This window comes from Dipodomys spectabilis, unplaced genomic scaffold (genome assembly GCF_019054845.1).
Source record: "Dipodomys spectabilis isolate Male_0828 unplaced genomic scaffold, ASM1905484v1 ptg000107l, whole genome shotgun sequence".
Taxonomy (NCBI): domain Eukaryota; kingdom Metazoa; phylum Chordata; class Mammalia; order Rodentia; family Heteromyidae; genus Dipodomys; species Dipodomys spectabilis.
Genome location: NW_024870784.1, coordinates 1,144,891 through 1,165,738, shown reverse-complemented (window position 1 = coordinate 1,165,738; position 20,848 = coordinate 1,144,891). Strand labels below are relative to the sequence as shown.

Sequence of the window (20,848 nt, the reverse complement as noted above, 5' to 3'; positions counted from 1 at the left end):
TTAGAATGACAGAAGTGTTTAGGGAAAGAGCAAGTACATTTGCCAGGACAGAATAGATGAATTTTGAACAAAGTAGTTTAAAGGTTCAGTATGCATGATACACTGTTGGCAGATTGTGAAGGATATTTAGTATGTAGTAAGGGGTTTAGAGTTGGTACTGCCAAAATGAAACTTCCACTTAGTGTTAACATGAAGCATGGATTGGAATGGGGAGAGATTGGAGGCCTAAAGCAATTTAAACTTTAGGGCCATTTTTAAGCCATTAATATTGGGCTATAAAGGTCTCACTTGAGCAAGACTGAGTCTTTTCTTACTCTGGGAAATTGTGAATGAGTTAAAAGTTATTACTGAGTGCAGGAGAAGAAAAAGATAGAAAAAGATCATTTGAGAAACATTCCAAAGGAAAATTGATAGAATTAATATATGCTTTTGCCGTATTTTGAAAGAAGCAGCCAAGTTTGAGTTTATTTTAATTACCTTTTTTTTTTTTTTTTTACAAATTCAGATGATCAGCCTCTGGACAAAGCAGGGCGCATTAAGGATGCAAGTCAAGAAGATGGAGTTCTCATCAGTGAGCATGGGGAAGATGAAATGGATATGGAGAGTGAGAAGGAGGAAGAAAAGCCCAAGGCTGGCGGGGCATTTTCAAATGCATTATCTTCTTTGAATGTTCTTCGTCCAGGTGTGTACCTGCAAGCATTTCTCGAATTAAATTAAGCCCTCAAAGATGGGTTACCTTTTTGGCAGTACTGGTTTTCTGTCGGTCGTGGGGCCTAAACTCTGGGCCTGGGTGCTGTCCCTCAGCTCTGCAGCTCAAGGCTAGCACTCTGCCACTTGAGCCACAGTGCCACTTCCCGCTTTTTCTGCTTATGAGGTGCTGAGGAATCGAACCCAAGGCCTCATGCATGCAAGGCAAGCACTCTACCACTGAGCCACCTTCCCAGCCCCAGTACTGGGGTTTGAACCCAGGGCCTCACATGGCAGTCACTATTGCTGAACTTGAGCTTCCATCCTGTTCTTAGTTTTTTGTTTCCATATTTTAAAATACTGTTATTATAAGGGTGATGTGCAGAGCGTTTACAGTTATATAAGTTAGGTAATGAGTATATATATTTCATTTTGGACAATGTCAGCCCTTCCCTTACTCTCTCCCAGCTTTTTTTTCCTGTCCCTACCCACAAGTTATGTAGTTCATTTTCAACATAGTGTCTAGTGGGTACCACTGCTGCATTTGTTCACCCTGTGTCTCTTCATTACTGTGTACATCCTTACCCTCCTAAAGACAGATAGTGCATTAGTTATTTTTAAGATTAAGTATTCTTTCCTTTCCTGCTTTAGACTTCCCCTTTTGGTGGTTTGATAGGCGCATGCTATCATACCCAGCTTTCTGCTTTTCTACTTAGGCTTGCCTGGAACTTCGATCTTTTGTCTCAGCCTCCTACCTATCTAGGATGATAGGTGTTTGCTACTGCACCGACTTCTTGGTTGAGGAATGGAGAGAATTCTCACAATCTTTGTTTTGCCAGGGCTTGCCCTGAACCCCGATCCTTCTGACATTAGTCTCCCAAATATCTAAGATTATGTGTATAACTCACAGGTGCCCAGGGGATGGGCTGTCTTTAAAAGTGATTATTCAGAAAAACATTGACTAGGTAATCCTTTGTATTATGACATCTTTGAAGATAGGGTGTTTCTACTTGCAAATATAGAAAATGTGAAAAGTAGATGTTTTCTAGCTTTCTTAAGACAGGTTTTATTTATAGACAGGCAATTGTGTAATTAAAGCAAATAACCTTCAGTATATGTTAATTTATCCTAAAATATTTTTATGTATTTCATTAGAAAACATTGAGCATTTAATAGCCAAGTGACATGTAAAAGAAGTATCAATGTAACATTTAGAAATGCCTACTTTGGAATAGGAACTTGCTACAAATTATATACATACCTCCCTAGTGGCTTTCAAATTGTTATAGTCCTTATAGAAAGTCATTTTACAATAGGAATAGATTTCTAGATGCTCCTACCCTTGATTTTGTAATTCCATATCATGGCTTAATTGCAATATCATTGCAGAAGGTAAAAGGGGGAAAAAAAATCTCCCAGGAAGAGAAATACTTCATAAATAACATAATATTTACTTAGTGTTACAATAGCAGTTAGATCAATAGCAAAGGATTAATTCTTGCTGTAGGTTAAAAAGTAAATTACTTTGATTATATGGTTGATTATGCTTTTATCTGTTTAGTGCAGACTGCTAAATCCTTAAAAATTATGTGTATGTAGAACAACATGAAGAAAAACTTAATGGATTAATATAAAAAGCAATTAGCCACAAAAGTACATATTCAGTATACTTACATGTGAGCTATAAAAAATGCTTGCAAGAGAAATGCACTATAAATCAAGTACTTATTTGGAGTCATGAGATTGTGGGTACCATTTTTATATATCAGTTTTCCAGTTTACAAATACTTAATTATTTTTATTTCTTAAAAATATAAAACTAATAAAAGTACTTTGGTTTCCTGCCAATCTATATTTTTAAAATGAAAAAAAAAATCAGGTGATTATAGATAAGGTTTGGGACAAGGTACCAGTAGTGAACATTACTACATTACTGTGGCTGAGTGCTGGTGGGCATGATAGTCCTAGTTCTCAGTAGACTGAGATCTGAGAATAGCGGTTCATAGCCAGCCTGTGCAGGAAAGTCCATGAAACTTTACTTCCAGTGAACCACCAAAAAAACCCAGAAATGGAGCTATGGCTCAAATGGTAAAGTGTTAGACTTGAGCACAAAAGCTCAGGGACAGTGTCCAGGTCCTGAGTTAAAGACCGAGTAACAAGCTGGGTGCCCATGGCTAGCGCCCATAATCCTAACTATTCAGGAGGTGAGATTTTAGGATCACGATTCAAAGCCAGCCTAGGCAGGAAAGTCTGTCAGACTCTTGTCTCAACCAGAAAACTGGAAGTGGAGCTGTGACTCAAAAGTGGTAGAGTATTTGCTTAGAGCACAAAAGCTCAGGGACAGTGCCCAGACCCTGACTGAGTTCAAGTCCCATGACTGACCAAAAAAAAAAAAAACCTCCAAATGACACTCAATACCAGCAAAAAAAAAAAAATTACTGTAACAAGCCTATATTAGGTTATGTTATTCACATGTTCAGAAAAACAACTTTATACACATAGTATTGTCATATTTTATAATTAATCATTTGTTTACAGGAGAAATTCCAGATGCAGCGTTTATACATGCTGCAAGAAAAAAACGTCAAATGGCCCGGGAACTAGGGGATTTCACTCCTCATGATAATGAGTCAGGTAAAAGCCGTCTTGTCCGAGAAGATGAGAATGATGCCAGCGATGATGAAGATGATGATGAGAAACGCCGTATAGTTTTTTCTGTGAAAGAAAAGTCACAAAGACAAAAAATTGCCGAGGAAATAGGTAACTTGATATTGCTGGATAGTAGTAATCCCACTGTACCATTGCATTGCTTTTAATTGCGATTTGATTTGTTACTTGAAAATTTTGAAAACTGTAGCATAATTGTGATAATATTTAAACACTTGTGGCTAGAATTGTATTACTCTGCATGTGTGTGTGTGTGTGTGTGTGTGTGTATTAATATTTATAAGAGACAGGTGGTTTTGTTCTTCCCTTTGTAGGGCTGATATCAAGCTTACAGAAATTAATAATCCAATCTAATATTTTATCAATTAGCTACCCAGGTGTATTGTGATTATGGCAGACAATGTCAGCAGTATTGAACGAGAGATACCGTAGTAGATATTTTGGTCAGACTGAGTTACAAATAGAAATAATAATAATAATAGCTTAATTCTTGTGACTAGGATAGTATCTCTTTTCTTCTGCTATTTGGGTATTACATAATTAATTTCCTGTGTGCTCCTGGCTCAGGGATTGAGGGGAGTGATGATGATGCTTTAGTCACTGGAGAACAAGATGAAGAGCTCAGCCGCTGGGAACAGGAGCAGATAAGAAAAGGAATTAATATTCCTCAGGTAAAAAGAGTTATACATTTAAAAATAGGTTAAGGGCTGGGATGGTGGCTAAGTGGTAGAGAGCTTGGTTAGCATGCATAAAGCCCTGGGTTTGATTCCTCAGTACCCCATGCACAGAAAAAGCCGGAAGTAGCGCTGTGGCTCAAGTGGTATAACATTAGTCATGAGTGAAAAGAAGCTCAGGGACAGTGCCCATGCCCTGAATTGAAGCCCCATGACTGGCAAAAAAAAAAAAAGGGTTAAAAGGCTTTTTGTCCTCTTGTTAAAATGAAAACTTAGTTCATGTTGAATGTTTGTCATTCCTCCAAATAGCATAGTCCAGAAAACTACATGAGCCATTTTAAATTAGCTTGCTTTTACAGTCAGAAAAATGAGAGAATTTTCAATTTCTTAGATTAGTAGTCCATTAGCTAGGGGCATCAGTCACACCTGCAAACGTTAGAGTCAGAAACTCTAAACATTGTGCCTGTCAATCTGATGAAGAAGCCCTGTAGGTGACTATGATACACAGTAAAATATGAGAACCACTGCTTTAGATGAATGTATTCTTTTCTAGATACCTTATTTTTTTCTGACAAAATTTATTTTGAAGAAAATGGGTTTTGTAGGAACATACAATCTTAGAAAAATGAAAAGTACTCCCTAAATACTAAGAACAATTTTTTTATAGAAGATAGTGAATAAAATTGCGTAGTGAACACTTTAAAAAATTGTTCTTTTTTATACTAATAGTGTTTTAAGCCAGAATTTGCATGTGTTTGGATGGTGTTAAGAAAGTAATATAGCCAAGCACTAGTGATTCACACCTGTAATACCTAGCTACTCTGGAGGTTGAGATCTGAGTATCATGGTTCAAAGCCAGCCCAGGCAGAAAAGTCCATAAGACTCTTATCTCCAATAAGTTACTCAGAAAAAGCTGTAAGTGGCACTGTGGCTCAGGTGGTTGAGCACTAGCCTTGAGCACAAAGAGGCTCAGGAACAGTGCCCAGGCCCTGAGTTCAAGCTCCAGGACCAGCAAAACAAGAGAGAGAGAGAGAGAGAGAGAGAGAGAGAAAACAAAAACAAAAAAACAGTGTAAGAAAAGTCTTGGACTAGATATCAGGATGCTTAGGTTGTAATCTGTAGATTGTCCATTCTCTGACCTTGGCAAACTCTCCTTAGCCTCTTCCACTGATAAAATGATGGCCCAGGATTATTTTTATGTCCCTTCTACTTCTGAACTGAAACTTACTAGAAATGAATTTAGTGATTCCATCAAATCACATTCTTCTACTCTTACTTTTAGTTGTCTTCTAAGAATTGTACCGTTACTAATTTTAATTACATAGTATTTGAGAAATGGTTATTGTTTTTATCATTACCCCTAATGATGTTTTGTTCTTTTTAAAAGTTCACCCATTTGTTTTCTATATATCCATTTTTTTCTAGGTTCAAGCAAGTCAGCCCACAGAAGTGAATATGTACTACCAGAACACGTACCAGACAATGCCTTATGGTTCATCCTATGGCATACCATATAGTTATACGACTTATGGATCATCAGATGCTAAATCTCAAAAATCAGATAACACAGTCCCTTTCAAAACTCCCAGTAATGAGATGACTCCCGTTACTATTGATTTGGTAAAGAAACAGCTTAAAGACAGGTAGGGCAGATCAACTTCTTAAAGACCTGTCTAGCTTTCTGTTCCCTCAGGCAACTTGTAGTCTGGGGTAGCAGATACAGAATATCGGCAAAGAAGATTCACTGGCCCGCCTTCCAGAGCTAAACAGAAGATGCCATCACACTTTCTTCTTGGATTACTTCTATGGAAGCCTCGAAAGTTTAGGAAAAAAAATGCCACTCCATGGTCATGTTGAAGACAGTTTGAATTTGCACCTCTTGGACTCCAAAAGTGTAGTCAAGATATGGGGGGAAAAGCAAGACAGTACAATTTTGGCTAGCACACCAAATAACTGCATATTAAGTCTGAAAACTGCCTCTTTTTTTTTTTTTTTTGAGAAAGAGCAGTGCAGATGAAAAGATGCCATTCCAAGTGTCTTTATGTTCTAACAGTGGAACTAAATGCATTATAATAATAATTGCAAGAGTCCCGACAGCATAGACTTTTGGATGTAAATGTTATATTTATCCTTTTGTGTTCTTAAGGTTGGATTCCATGAAAGAATTGCACAAAACAAATCGACAGCAGCATGAGAAACACCTGCAAAGCCGAGTGGACTCTACGAGGGCTATTGAAAGATTAGAAGGGTCTTCTGGGGGTATTGGTGAACGGTATAAATTTTTGCAAGAAATGCGAGGGTATGTCCAAGACTTGCTTGAGTGTTTCAGTGAAAAGGTAAGAATGCAAAAATATTAATCTCTTTGAATAAGGCAATAATGAGGAGGTCTAGCAGGCCTTGTGTAGACCATTCTGTAATTCTCAATATCTATGAATTCAACCTTAGAAGTGGTGAAAAATGCTTCATTTTCTTTGCTTCATTAGTGACATTCTTTCTTGGGGTAGTACAGTTCTATAGAAAACAGAAAATGAGAGTACTTCAGGGGACATTCTACTGAGACTTTGGCAAGTCTTAATTTCAGTATAATGGTAGATTATAGGCCTTTGCTGAATTGCTAATACGAGACTCACGATAGAAATATTCATTTTTATACTTCAGTTGTAAGCTTAATTTTAAACTATTCCTACAAGCCTAAATATATGATTGTTAGTAGTGTAATAAATACACAGTTAGATTTCAGTAGTTTTTGTTTTTTACCCAAAGTACCTGATTGCCATTGTTCTTCATTTTCATTTAAATAAGCCATGTGTCTTTGTTCATCGCAGAAACTATTAAGCATTTCTTTTGAGGTCTCATTTCTTTCAAATTCATTATTTAGTATCATAATTAGCACTTTTTTGCATTCTATTTACCATTTGTTTACATTTTTAAAAATTAGCTGCATGCAGCTAACTTCTCAGATGATTTCTCAGTTGATGTTTCTTTAGGACAAATGTACTATTTGCACTAGGCCTATAAGCATTGTGGACTCCACAGGCTTTAAAAAAAAATGAAAAATAATGGTCCTTAAATGGCTTACCATTTAACTTTGGATCAGAAGGCACATTTCTCTTATCATTGACTAGGATTAGCATAGAAACTACAAACTTACAGTATGGTCAAATGGGTATTTTAACTTTAGATTGTCTCTGCCTATTGTTAGGTATTGTAAAACTAAATGGTAGTAAAAGAACTTGTCTTTCTGGTGGATTTTGATGGTTTTCCAGTCAGTGTGTGGTTGCATGCTGGATGACAATGTTACCCTTTCCTCTCCGTTGTATTTATCAATATTTTGTTGTATTTATCGATGTTTTATTCTATTGCCTGGTTTCTAGAAAGGCAACTGCAGTCTAAGCTATGACATTCCTTGTGGCGGAACAGTTGCTGGGGAGTTGGGAGGAAAGAATGAGCTTGACTGTGTTCTCAGGGCAGGGGCTGGAGTCAGGACTGGAAGTGGGAGGTATGTGTCAGAGCTGGCTAGAGAAAGGATCTTGGTCCAAAATGATACTTTGTGAGATTTGTTCCTAGGAATTGCTGCTTTTGAAGTATCTTGGCCTTTGCTTTGGAATTTACTTGAATAAACATATACTCCAAACTGTATACACAATGCTAAAAAATAATTGACAGTATAGTAAGCTAGACCATACCATTCTTGAATTAAAAACAAGGATAGGACACTTAGTTTCCAGTGCTGAATTAGTAGTGTGCTTTATCTCTCCTTGATTATTCTGTTTCTAGACAAGTCATGATTGTGCTAATCATGACTATTCGTGAAGATCTGTAGTGATTACATTTTAATTAAAAGGGTAGATAATAATGTGTTTTAAAGATGTTTTATTTTAACATCTTCATATGCATTAAATTGTGTTAAAGATGTGCTGAGGACTGATCCAGTCATCTTAAAAATATATGGAATAAGAAAGTATTTAGAAACAATTGAATAGATTTGAATATTTGATTTCGTTGCTATACTAAAAAACTACTCTTTCAGACTTCTCTTTTCTTAGAAATGGTTAAATTTAGGTTTTAAAGTACTTGTTAAGCATTTGTTTTGTTTCTCTTGTCATCTTTCTGGTGTTCTTTACCTGAGATTTGGCCCAAACGTAATAATTATATTGATAGTTTTGAGTCTGGAAAGGGTAAAATAATTTGTCGTGGTGCAGACTCTTGAGATAAGTCACTATTGCCAGGTACTTCAGTGAGAGTTAAAAATGAGTTTGAAATATTTCTTTGAACTTTTCTCTAGGCTTTGTTAAAAAGCAACCCAACTAACTAAAAAGAATAGTTGCATGACCAGAATCTTAACTACACATTGGATAATTAAAATTCTCTCTGATGCCAGCTCAACTGTGTCGCTCTTACAATTAGAGAAATGTAAATGTCCAAGACTGAAAGAATGCATCTTACATCTGTTTGTCTTTAGTCTGTCTGGCTTAAAGAAAAGAGTACGGGAAAAGGTGGGAGATGGAGAAATGGTCACCCTAGGGCAGTAATTGCTTTAAAGAAAATCAGATTACATTAAAATTTAATAGTAGAATCTCTAGACTGAGTTGTTTAGGATAACTATGGCAGATTTGGGGACATTGTTGCCCATGGTGTGGCAAAGAAAAACAAAATGACTCCATTACTTCAATCTTTTGCAATGGAATCATACACGTATATGTAAAATTGATTTTATTATAGACATCTTTGTATTCCACCTGCCTTTTTTTTTTTTTTTTTTTTTTTATTTCTGTTTGCAGTCTGTTCAGTTCAGGAAGCTGCTATAACACTTGGTGCCAGTGTTCCCAAACTCTAAATAATGTGTTTTCCTTTGCACTAACCATCGGGAAACTAGAATTTCTGGTTTCCTCAGGTATGTTTAGTGGTTGTTAGTGTTTGTGAAAGTTTCATAGCATTTGGTTATATTATAAGATCTTTATAAACTAAGCTTTCTGTTTTTTAAAAAAAATTGGATCTTGTTCTATAAACTTTTGTATTCTGTATGAATCAAGTATATTTTTACTTTACAATAAAAGAATTTGCAGTAAAATTTACAATATGGAAAAAATTAAGCATTTGATAGGAAGAGAAGAACTTGCTAAGTTAGAGATGTATTGATTTCTGGTAGATTAGTGATAGATAGAACTTTTTTAGCCCTATTCCTCAGTTGGTCTACGGGTTAGTGATAGAACTTTTTTAGCCCTATTCCTCAGTTGGTCTACATAGAAAATACATAATGTGCAAAATTATATAATAAATTGTTATAGGCTACTTGGTATATCTCAATGGCAGATCACTTTAAATGTCCAAAGCTGTACAGGTAGCAGACTCTTGTTCTTAGCTGTTGTGGGTTGGTTGATTGCTTGGCATTGAATAGTGATAATGGTTTTTGTAGATCATGTTGCTGGAAAATTAAAAACATGCATTTGTAAGATTTCCAAGTTACTTAAATATTCTCTAAAGATAAAGCACTAAAATTTTCGGCATTTCTTTACTTGCTGTCTTAATACTTATGTATTAAATTTCTTAACGAAACCTTTGCTCCAACAACTAGGCAATAGACATAGTAGCTCTGTATGTGGATTTGAAGAAGAGTGATGCTTCCTATTCATTGCAGAACTGAACTGCTCTCATGTTCTGTTAGGAATTCATGATTATTTTGCCCATAGAGAGGGGGCTTTTACAGAAATCCGGAAATAATATGGAACCCTCAAATAAAAAGCACCTAAGGAGTTTGGTGTTACGGAGTGTGTTGTATTTTTACAGGTGCCACTGATTAATGAACTTGAATCAGCAATACATCAGCTGTACAAACAGCGAGCTTCTCGCCTTGTCCAAAGACGACAAGATGATATTAAAGATGAATCTTCGGAGTTTTCAAGCCATTCAAGTCAGTCCATCTTGAAGGTTTTTATTTTTCATTAAACAACCTTGTTTACTTAGTGCAGTCTAATTGAAAATTAGAAATCTCAGGGAACTTTTTTAAACAAGTCTCCTTGTTGTGTCAGGTAGAGCTACAGACTATAACAGCATGTATTTGAATTGTGATAAGAAAATGTGGCTTCACAGAGGAGCTAAAAATATGCACCAATGCTCTTCTCAGTCTTACTGTCCTTTGCACATATTTTTTCATTCTTTTGTGCAACATAGAATATCTTATCAGTGTTTCATCTTAAAATTACTATCTGCTTGGCTCTAGCTGATTTTTTCCTATCATTTCATTATGTTCATAACCCAGGTACAAGTGATGCTTTCAATCACGATAAAAGATTTTGAATTTAGAGACTGGAAAGATTTATGGGGAGGGTGATAAAAGAAGTATTATGTAACCAGTAATAACCTCAGATTACAGGAGTTTACTAACCCTTTGGGATAAAGCCAAAGTCAAGGTGTTGTGTTTTTTGTTTTTTTTTTTAACATTCCTGTTTGTATTTGTATTTTTTAAAGTCAGTGAATGCCTGCAGCTCTTGTAATTTTGTGTAAAAGTATAGAAATTAAATTTAGAGTCCTACACGACATGTATTATAAAAAATCAAAATTATTTAAAACTCTTCAAGTTAGTTTAGCTGAGATTCTTTAACTAGTTGCTTTTATAAATCTTTTAGTTTAATTTTTTTCTATGGCCTTCCACGTTCTTGGGCTTTACTGGGGACTTTCCTAATGTGGGTTCCCGTGTTTTCTTTTGTTATTTCTTTGCTCCTGGGTTAGCAGTCTCAAATGTGCTACCCTGAGATATACTAATTTAAAATGCAGATTTTCTGGTCTTGTCCTTAGAGGTGCTTACTGGTCTTCCATGTCCAGGAATCTGCATGTTAAACCACCATACCATGTGGTTCAAGCCCAAAAGAGCTGAATGGTACTCCTAGCACACTGCTTTGCCATACAAGGTGCCTTCAGTCAGATTCTAGGTTCCTGAGAAAGCATCCTGCCTTGTGTCTGATGGGTTTTGGAGAAGCAGAAAGAGGCCGTCATATGGCCTGCATTGCTGAGGCAGGCTCGCCACACGCAGGCAGACTCAGCAATGCTGAGCCATATAAATGGTCTTGACCTGTTTTTGCTGTACAAGTTCAAATAGAATTACTGGCATTGGACACCTAAATGACTAATGCATCCCTCCCAGACCACTTTTGATCCAGACAGAACCAGATTTCTGGGGCAGATTACAGGTAACCGCTATATAATGAAGGGAAATACTTTTCTTTTAAGTTAAATGGTTTGTGTGAGCTGTGCATCTCACTTAGGTAACTTCTCTTATCTATCATCTACTTTTCATATTGTGGAACTTGAAGTAAGAGTTAAATGATGCATGTTAATTAGACTGAAATTTGGAAAGGGTAGAAAGATTGTAGAAAAGTGAAAAATACTTCCTGGGACAAATAGACACTAATTGCAACAGATTTGAGGACAAGTACATGGGAAATTGAAGAATCAATTGATTAATCATTCTTTCAAAAAGAAAGAATACATACTGTTTTGTGGAATGGGAACTTTTTTGTACAACTACTTAGAGATAATAAAAAAACTAAAACAAAAAAAAAGAATACTTAGCAATTGACTTAGAAGCACTTACCTGCATTTACTGTGCATATTTCTTACAGAAATGAAGGACACTTGCTACTTATGATTGATATTGTCTTTCCTAGCTAGTGAACTCTGGAACATTCATCCTTTCTAAGTGAGCTATTCTAAAATGAGAGTTTTTGAAAATCTTAAAAAAGTCACCTTTTAAAAATAGTTAAGGTCTAGAATGTTGGGAATCAGTGAAATGGAGAGCTGATTTTTAGTTTTGTTTTTCCTGTTGCTGATTATAGTGACGAATCTATTAGGTTGGAAAAAATATTAGTAGCCTTAAGTGGCTGCTTTTCATTTTGCTATCTCCAATTCCTTGGGTTATTTTCTGGCAAAGAATATCAGGTCCCCAATTAAAGATCTTGAGGCCCTAACTTGTGGAGATCCCAGTAAAATAGGATTTTACTAGGTAATCTGATAGAGATTAATATTTTTGTGGGTTGGGGAAATAGTACTGTGATTTGACCTCAGGGCCTCATGTTTCTAGGCAGGCACTCTACCACTCAAACCATCCCCCTAGAAGAAATGATGTTTCTTTCAGACAACTCCTACCTGTGTATACAGGGCTTCCATTTTTGCTCTTGTATGTAAACAGGAAATTAACCTTTACTAGATGGCCAGCATCAGCAATGGGACAAAAGGAACTGAGAAAAGAGACAATGTAAGAAAACTAAAGCTACATGACAGCCTCAGGGAGATAATAATAGTATCTTCATACAGAACACAAGTATAAGGATGCCATAAGGAGGAATATTGTAAAAACATGACCACTTTGTGGAAACTGAAAATACGGTATTTGGTATACAAATTAAATAGGAAAATCAAACCCAGAAAATTCCCCTGGTTTCCAAAAGAATAGATAAAGGAGATGGAAAACAGGTGGAAATAAAGAAAGACCAGGTTATTGTGCTGTGAAAGAAACAGGGTTTGAGAGGTGTGGTTAGCTACTCAAGATTTTCAGTTTGCAATGTTGCCAAGTTCTACGAATAGTTGATAATACATAAATTCCTACAAAGCAGAACAAAACGTTATTCTTAGTCTTTCTTCCTGTTTCTTTGTTGTCATTTCATGTTATTCTATATGTGATGTCTTAAGTTCTTTTCTCTTAAAAATGTAATCTATTTTCCTTTTACACAGGTAATTTAGAATTTTAATTTGGTCATCATGAGAGCATAAGCTAGTCATTTATTTAGATGTAATAGTAGCCCAGTTAGTTGCATTTTTGTAGGGTTGTTGGACTCTTAAAATTTTTCTACTTATTTTTATGGGAGTCCAGAATGATGCTAAGATTTTTATCTGAACTAAAAACCTGTCCGATTTCCCACTTATTGCAGAATCAACCTGCTGAGATTAGCAAGCAGTCTATCATAATGGCTTGTTCTGTGCAAACTCTTTCCTCAGGGTTGTTGAAGGAAGGCTTTTAATTTTAACTGTTGTTATTTTACAGATAAAGCTCTGATGGCACCAAATCTTGATTCCTTTGGGCGAGATCGGGCACTGTATCAAGAGCATGCAAAACGTCGGATTGCAGAGCGAGAGGCCAGGAGGTAGTTCTCAAATGATTTTGTGTCTTCATTAGGGAATGGAACAGTGTCTTTTATTATCTAACTTGAGAATTGGATTTGTTCTCAAGAACTCGTCGAAGACAAGCCAGAGAGCAAACCGGGAAGATGGCAGATCACCTTGAAGGCCTTTCCAGTGATGATGAAGAAACGTCTACAGATATTACTAATTTCAATCTGGAGAAAGGTTAGGCTTTCATTTGGAAATAGCACTCATCATTTGGTTTCTGTGTTGGCTGTGTTTTATATTTTTTTTCCTGTTTGGTTTTATCATGAAACGTTCAGAATTTTCCAAACTTGGCTTCTACCCAAGGTTTATTTGGTTTCAGCTTTTAATATAGAATACATGACTACTAACATGTATTTTATATTCACACCTATTATTATTAAATTTTTTATTTTTTGTTCACACCTCAGCTTGAACTCAGAGCTTGGACACTGTCCCTTAGATTTTTTAGCTTAAGGGCTGGTACTCTACCACTTAAGTTACAGCTGTACTTCCAGCTTTGTGGTGGTGAACTGGAGAAGAGTCTCTTTGTCTGCCTTGACTGGCTTCAGATTATGATTCTCATATTTCAGCCTCCTGAGAGACTAGGATTATAGGCATGAGCTATCTGCACCTGGCTCCCTATTATTTTTGTTTGATTAAGCCTATACTTCGTAAGAGACACATACACTTTTAAAGGAATATCCTATATTCTGATTTATCTTTTTCCTGATCATATCGTTTTAACTTGTTATTCCATTTTTCTTTTCTTTAGCATTGGAGTTTGAACAGGCTTGGTGCTTGTTGGACAGGTGCTCTACTACTTAAATCATGCACCCAGTCCTTTTTTGCTTTAGGATATTAGGGGTTGGATCTCAAGTTTTTGTGTGGACCGGCCTGGACTACGATTCTTTTCTCTATGCCCCCTGTGTAGATGGGATGACAGACATAAACCACTATGCCCTGCTGATGCAATGGAGGCCTCACTTTCTGGCCTAGAATTTTGTTTATCCTGATCTCCAGTTCCCATGAAGCAAAGATGATAGGCATGAGCCACCATGCTTCTCTAATTATTTTGTTTTGCTTAAGTACTTTTCTTCAAGACAATTTATTCTGAAGGTTTGATTAGAGTCAGTAACTACTACTACTACCACTACTATTGCTACATCTTCTCTCTCCCCTCTACCTCCTCCCTCATCTACTCATTTTCCTCTTTCATTCTGAATGCTATTTCTACTGCATAATAATCACAGGGCAAGTGTTAAAGATTGTCCAAGTATTAGGAGGATTAAGATTGTTCTTACAGTTGAAGTTGTTGAGATTTTTATCTCTCCACAGAAAACATTTTTTATCAAGGTATCTAGGGCATCACATTACTTACTCCAAAAGAATCTTTCACTTACAGGTTCTTAGCATCTAGTCACCTGGTATTTGACTAGCAGTTAGTATAATTACTGGCAGTTACTATAATAGTGTTGAAAGACATGATGCAATTGTGTAGTGACATTTGAGCTGTGGTGTTGAAGGATATGTATTATGTAACAAAACCTTGGTAATTGAAAATTATATATATTGAAAAAAATGTTAAACCTATAAAGATCTTGAAAAACAAAGACTACCTCAACAAATTGAAACTTCTTATGTTTATCTTTTATTCAAACTAATTAGTAAGCTAGTCCTTTGTTAGTGAGATTACCTTGTTGATATTCAAGCCTCAAAGTAAATAATGGAAATGTTGGAAGTTTTTTTTCTACTTCATACTAACCATGGTTCTCTGGGGTTTTTGTCTCAGATCGCATTTCAAAAGAGTCCAGCAAGATCTTTGAAGATGTCCTTGAGAGTTTCTACTCAATTGACTGTATTAAATCACAATTTGAAGCATGGCGTTCAAAATACTACATGTCCTACAAGGATGCTTACATTGGTCTTTGTTTGCCAAAGTTGTTCAATCCACTCATCAGACTTCAGCTCCTCACTTGGACTCCTCTTGAGGTGGGTTGTCATCACTGAAAGCAATATAGTCTTGTGTCTGGATAAGTTTACTCTCATGGATTTATATGTAGAGTTAAGTAATTTTAAAAAATTATTATCTTTAAGTAGTTGTTTAAAAGATTACTGTTCATCATGTCAGTGTACAAGTACAATTCATCTTGATACCACCCTTTTCATCATTCTCTTTCAACCTCTATAGCTGAAGTATTTTTTAAGGGAGACAGGCTATAATTAATTTGAAGTGACTATATTTGGCAATAGTCTTTAGTTTCATCCTTTCCTCAGAAGCTTTTTTTTAAAGCTTAAGTTACATGTAGTGATACTAGACTAATGAACAAGAATAATGACAAGTTAGTCCTTGGATCCTAGGGAAACCTAGAACTTAAGGGAAAGCACAATGGGGCAAGTATGAATGAGAATTTGAACTAAGCCAGTGGTAACCGAAGTTAAGAGGGAGAGACAAATGCCACTTTTTTTTTTTTTTTTTGGTCAGTCGTGGGGCCTGAACTCTGGGCCTGGGTGCTGTCCCTCAGCTCTTCAGCTCAAGGCTAGCACTGTACCACTTGAGCCACAGCACCACGTCCTGCTTTTCTGCTTATGTGGTGTTAAGGAATCGAACCCAGGGCCTCATGCATGTGAGTCAAGCACTCTACCACTGAGCTATCTTCCCAGCCTCGACAAATGCCACTTGAGGTGGACTTAAATAGGCTCCATTGGGATCATATATGGGAGAAGGGTAGAACTGACTATTTTAGAACTAGTGATGGTGTTTATGGTAGGTCTTGGAAATTACTCACATAAGGGATTGGTAATGGCCAGGTCAAATAAGTAACTATAAGGAAAGATTACTTAGGATGAATTCTGGAATTAACTGAAACAGTTATAAGCTCTGGGAGCCATTTAGCTCAGGACTCCTGCTACTCTTTGCTAGACTTGGTGGAGGTTCAATGCAAGTATGTCTCTGAAGATGCCCATCAGAAGCGTAGTTGCATTTGGAGGTCTTTTTTTTTTTTCTTTTCCTATACTCCTTCCTCTGTTCCACAGCTTCTAGCTGCCTTAGCCTCCTTGAACTCTCTCTTTTTTTTTTCTTTTTTTTTGCCAGTCCTGATGCTTAAACTCAGGGCCTGGGCATTGTCCCTGAGCTTCTTTTTGCTCAAGATTAGTACTCTACCATTTGAGCCACAGAGCCACTTCCAGCTTTTTCTGTTTATGTGGTACTGAGGAATTGAACCCAGGGCTTCATGCATGCTATGCAAGCACTCTGCCACTAATCTACATTCCCAGCTCTTGAACTCCCATTTCTGTCTCTTCAACTTGGCAAGACTACTGTACTCTCCCCAACCCTGCTCTTGACCAGGCACACACCTCATCAGTGTTTTCTTTCAGGGATTGGCCCTGTGTTCTCTCTGGTTCTTCTGTGCTCATCTGGAGACAGATGTTTCCTATACTTGGTAGTTCTTACTTGTTTACAACCAAAGTCAAATCAAGTTTCTATTTCTTTTAACATGGCAGAAGGCAGAAATAGCCATTACTTAAAATGTTTGAAGAACATTTTTAATATGTTACAGGCAAAATGTCGTGACTTTGAGAACATGTTGTGGTTTGAATCTTTGCTATTTTATGGTTGTGAAGAACGAGAGCAAGAAAAAGATGATGTAGACGTTGCTCTGCTACCTACCATTGTGGAGAAGGTGATTCTTCCTAAACTAACAGGTAAACATGGGAACCGTTTCCCAAACCTGTTTCTGAAAGTTTTTAATCTGATCCATATTATATGAGAGCTGTACCATAGTAAGTGGTAGTGATCACAGATGGCCAAAGGTGAGAGAACTCTTCTTGAGGCTTGAAGATCACCTCTGGTGGGCCTAGAGTAGGGGGCAGTACTTGATCCATAGGTGAGTGTTATGAGATCCCCAGTGTTAGGTTTTTAAAAAGAGGTAGCCGAGTAAGAACAGCACCAGCACACACGTGGTATTCAGGTAAGGGGTAGGTTTATTCAGTAGACCTGCTGGGACCAGGCAAGGTTGGTACTCCACGTGGCTAGGAAAGGCCTAGGAAAGAGAGAGAGCTGGGAAAGAGAGAGAGGAAAGAGAGAAAAGAGCTAGAAAAGAGCAGAGAGCAGAGAGGGTTAGAAAAGAGCAGCGAGAGAGGTAGCCGAGTAAGAACAGCAGCACTCACGTGGTATTCAGGTAAGAGGTAGGTTTATTCGGTAGACCTGCTGGGACCAGGCAAGGTTGGCACTCCACGTGGCTGGAAAAGGCCTGGGAATGAGAGAGAGCTGGGAAAGAGAGAGAGGAGAGAGAGAAAAGAGCTAGAAAAGAGCAGAGAGAGCTAGAAAAGAGCAGCAAGAGAGGGCCTCTGGGCCTGGGCGAAGGCCTTATCTAGGGTATGGGCCGAGAAAGGTGTGGCCACATCAAATTCAGATGTGACCTCAGCGGATGCAGATGTGACCTCTTCCAGGTGTCCCAGTTGCCTAGGTAACACAGGTACTGGGTGGAGACTTTGCTGCGAGGAGGGTGGAGTCTGCTAGCCATCCAGGAGCCGACCTTACACCCAGCACTGCCCAAAGACTGAGAGGGAGATAGGTGGGAACATATTGATTATCAGTGTTCTTCCATTTTTTTCAAAGCAATTAGGAATTGTTGGTATAGGACTCAATTTTAAATATTAAAAACGGATTTTGAATTTCTTAGTAATTCTAGGTGCTGAGATGACATCTTTTGAAATACAGAAATGTCTGCATGCTTATTTGCATTAAGCAGCATACATAAGAGGAATGCCAATTACTTCTGCATATCTCTGACCCTCCTAGTTCCCAGAGAATTGAACAAGGAAGGCTAAAGCTTGTGTAGAGACAGGAACAGTTAGTCAAGATTGCATTTAGAGAGCTACTTGGCATCAGAATAAGTAAACTGCAATTTATTTCTGTATTTCAACATAATCCTTTTTTTTAAAATAGTGATAGCTGAAAATATGTGGGACCCATTTTCTACAACACAGACTTCAAGAATGGTTGGAATTACGCTAAAATTAATAAGTGGCTATCCTTCAGTAGTGAATGCAGAAAACAAAAACACCCAGGTAATTTTTAATTCCCCTCTTTGGGAAGCTTTCTTCTTCTTCTTCTTCTTCTTCTTCTTCATTTAGACATGAATGGGAGTGGTGAGAACAAATGGTTTATTCTAAATCAGCCAGAAATCGGATTTTCACACTGGGATAACCTGGGTCTCGAAAACACAAAGGTGGAGGGGCTGGGAAGGTGGCTCAGTGGTAGAGCGCTTGCCTTGCGTGCCTTAGGCCCTGGGTTCGATTCCTCAGTACCACATAAGCAAAAAGAAAAAAGCGCTATGGCTCAAGTGGTAGAGCGCTAGCCTTGAGCTGAAGAGCTGAGGGACAGCGCCCCGGCCCAGAGTTCAGGCCCCACGACCGGACCCAAAAAAAAAAGAAAACACAAAGGTGGAGATGCTGAAGTGGAAAGAAGATGTTATTAGTCAGCAAACTGTTTTTGTGCTGCTTCTCGCTACTTTACCCCTACTTCCACTCTCATCAAGTGTCCCTTTAAAAACTATTTTGGGGGAAAAAGAAAACTATAAAACTACTAAGATAGTTAAATTTTTTTAGTGTTTTTACATTCAAATAAATTAATAAATTAAATAAATGGACTAAATAAATGAAAACTATTCTTTTATAACCAACTTCTGTTTCTAATTATGCTTTTTATTTAGTTGTACAAAAGGGTTTCAGTTCAAATCAGATAAGTACAATGCATATTGGTCAATATCTCTTTATAACTAATTTCTCAACTTAAAATTGCTATTCTCCCTCAGTGAACATTCCTAAGAGCTTAATAGGGAATTTTCACTAACCTGATTTTGAGAAGCAGCAAATTATATGTAGGATCCTGAATCTTTATTAGTAGATTTAGGGGATTGAAAGATGTGTAAATGGCTTTTTTTGTTTAGTAATTGTTGGAGGAATCACCTTATAGAGCTTTTATGTGTCAAAATTACTAAAAGTTATTAGAATATATGATCTACTTCTAATTTTTTAGGTATACCTAAAGGCACTTTTATTGAGAATGAGAAGAACTTTAGATGATGATGTATTCATGCCCTTATATCCCAAAAAGTAAGTAATTTGTGAGAACATTAAACATGATACTCTTCATTCTCTTTTAGAGCAGGCTTGTCAAATTCTAGAAACTAAAGATAGCTTGACAATTTCACCTTTGTAAACCATTAATCCAGAGCCTACCTCAGTGGGGAAATTGTTCCCTTTACCAGAATAAAGTAATTCGTGATGTTGGTTCTGCATCCATATTTTGAAATAAATTTATATTATGTTTTATGTTTTTGAGATTTCACATTGTATTTCAGACTGAACCCAGTCATCTCCCCAAGTTGTCAGGCTTACAAACTGGCTTTCTGTTGCCTTTTTTATTTTTGGTGCCAGTCCTGGAGCTTGGATTCAGGACCTAGGCTCTGTCCTTGAGCTTCATTTTGCTCAAGACTAAGACTGTAGCACTTGAGCCACTGTTCCACTTCCTGCATCACACAGACTTTCCTGCCCAGGCTGGTTTTTAACCTGTTTTCACTTCCTACATTGTTGAGATGACAGTTGTCTACCACCATGCCCAGCTGTTACTGGGTTGATAATATATTCTCATGAACTATTTTGTCCACACTGGCATCAGATCTTAAACTTCCTAATCTCTGCCTCCAGACTAGCTAGAATTTATAGGTTTGAATCTCTATATCTGGCCCCTACTTTGTTCCTTTATTGACCTGTTTTATTGTAGAAATTGTGTTTATAAAAATTATATGGCATGTATAAACTATTTGGTCATGATGTGTTTCTGTTTTTTAATTTAGTGTCTTAGAAAATAAAAATTCTGGGCCTTACTTGTTTTTTCAACGACAGTTTTGGTCTTCAGTTAAGGTATGTATCAGTAGGCTAAAAGATTTTAGCTTTTGTTTGGAAAGGATTTTTATTAACTATTATGAACAGAAGCTCTACTTTACAAATTAATTTTATTTCAGAAGTTCACTTGGGTTTGATTTCCATAATACAAAATGAATTCAGTTTCAAATTAAGGCTCAAGCTACCCAGTAAGCTGCCTAACTAAGGTATAACTAATTTATTCAGCTCATGGAGTACCAGAACTTCTGCTGAATGTCAGGGATATGTCACTATAGCTTTCATGGAGTTTACAGTTCAACATAATAGATGACAAACAGGTAATCGCAGATGTGCTGAGTTATAAAGGGGGATTTGCAGTTGTAATTTACAGCCGCTGCCAAGAACTTCAAGATTTCTGCTCAGGGGATCCTCTGCTACCCTGAGGAATTAAATAGAATTTGGCTCTGAGGTGATGGAGAGCAGGCCACGCTAGGAAGACTTGAAAAAAAAATGTATAGGATAGTTCGAGTTTGGGAAGCGGTCAGGAGTCCATGAGCTTATATGAAAGGTTGATCTTTTTCCTAAAAATTTTAGGAAGCCACCATACTGATTTTTCTTCCTTCCTTCTCTTTTCTCCAACCCCCTCTCCCATCTTTGTCTCTCTCTTTCCTTACCTTTCTCTCCCTCATTCCCTCTTTCCTCCTTTCTTTTTCCTTTCCTCCTTCCCCCTTCTTTCCTTTTGCTGTGTAGTTATGTGAGTTCTCATGAGAGAATATAATGATTATATTCAT

At 37.1% G+C, this 20,848-nt stretch overlaps 1 protein-coding gene across 1 annotated transcript in view; it reads left to right on the top strand.

Moving 5' to 3' along the window:
- The window catches only part of Paxbp1 (PAX3 and PAX7 binding protein 1), a 36,240-nt gene that overhangs the window by 3,436 nt on the left and 11,956 nt on the right, over window positions 1–20,848 (top strand). Inside the window, exons 3-15 of the mRNA XM_042687184.1 lie at window positions 506–682; window positions 3,226–3,447; window positions 3,922–4,025; window positions 5,454–5,671; window positions 6,175–6,364; window positions 9,816–9,939; window positions 13,066–13,165; window positions 13,252–13,367; window positions 14,959–15,158; window positions 16,727–16,871; window positions 18,118–18,239; window positions 19,210–19,286; window positions 20,030–20,096. Of these exons, the coding sequence (XP_042543118.1) occupies window positions 506–682; window positions 3,226–3,447; window positions 3,922–4,025; window positions 5,454–5,671; window positions 6,175–6,364; window positions 9,816–9,939; window positions 13,066–13,165; window positions 13,252–13,367; window positions 14,959–15,158; window positions 16,727–16,871; window positions 18,118–18,239; window positions 19,210–19,286; window positions 20,030–20,096 (1,862 nt within the window). The remainder of the gene's footprint in view (window positions 1–505; window positions 683–3,225; window positions 3,448–3,921; window positions 4,026–5,453; window positions 5,672–6,174; window positions 6,365–9,815; window positions 9,940–13,065; window positions 13,166–13,251; window positions 13,368–14,958; window positions 15,159–16,726; window positions 16,872–18,117; window positions 18,240–19,209; window positions 19,287–20,029; window positions 20,097–20,848) is intronic.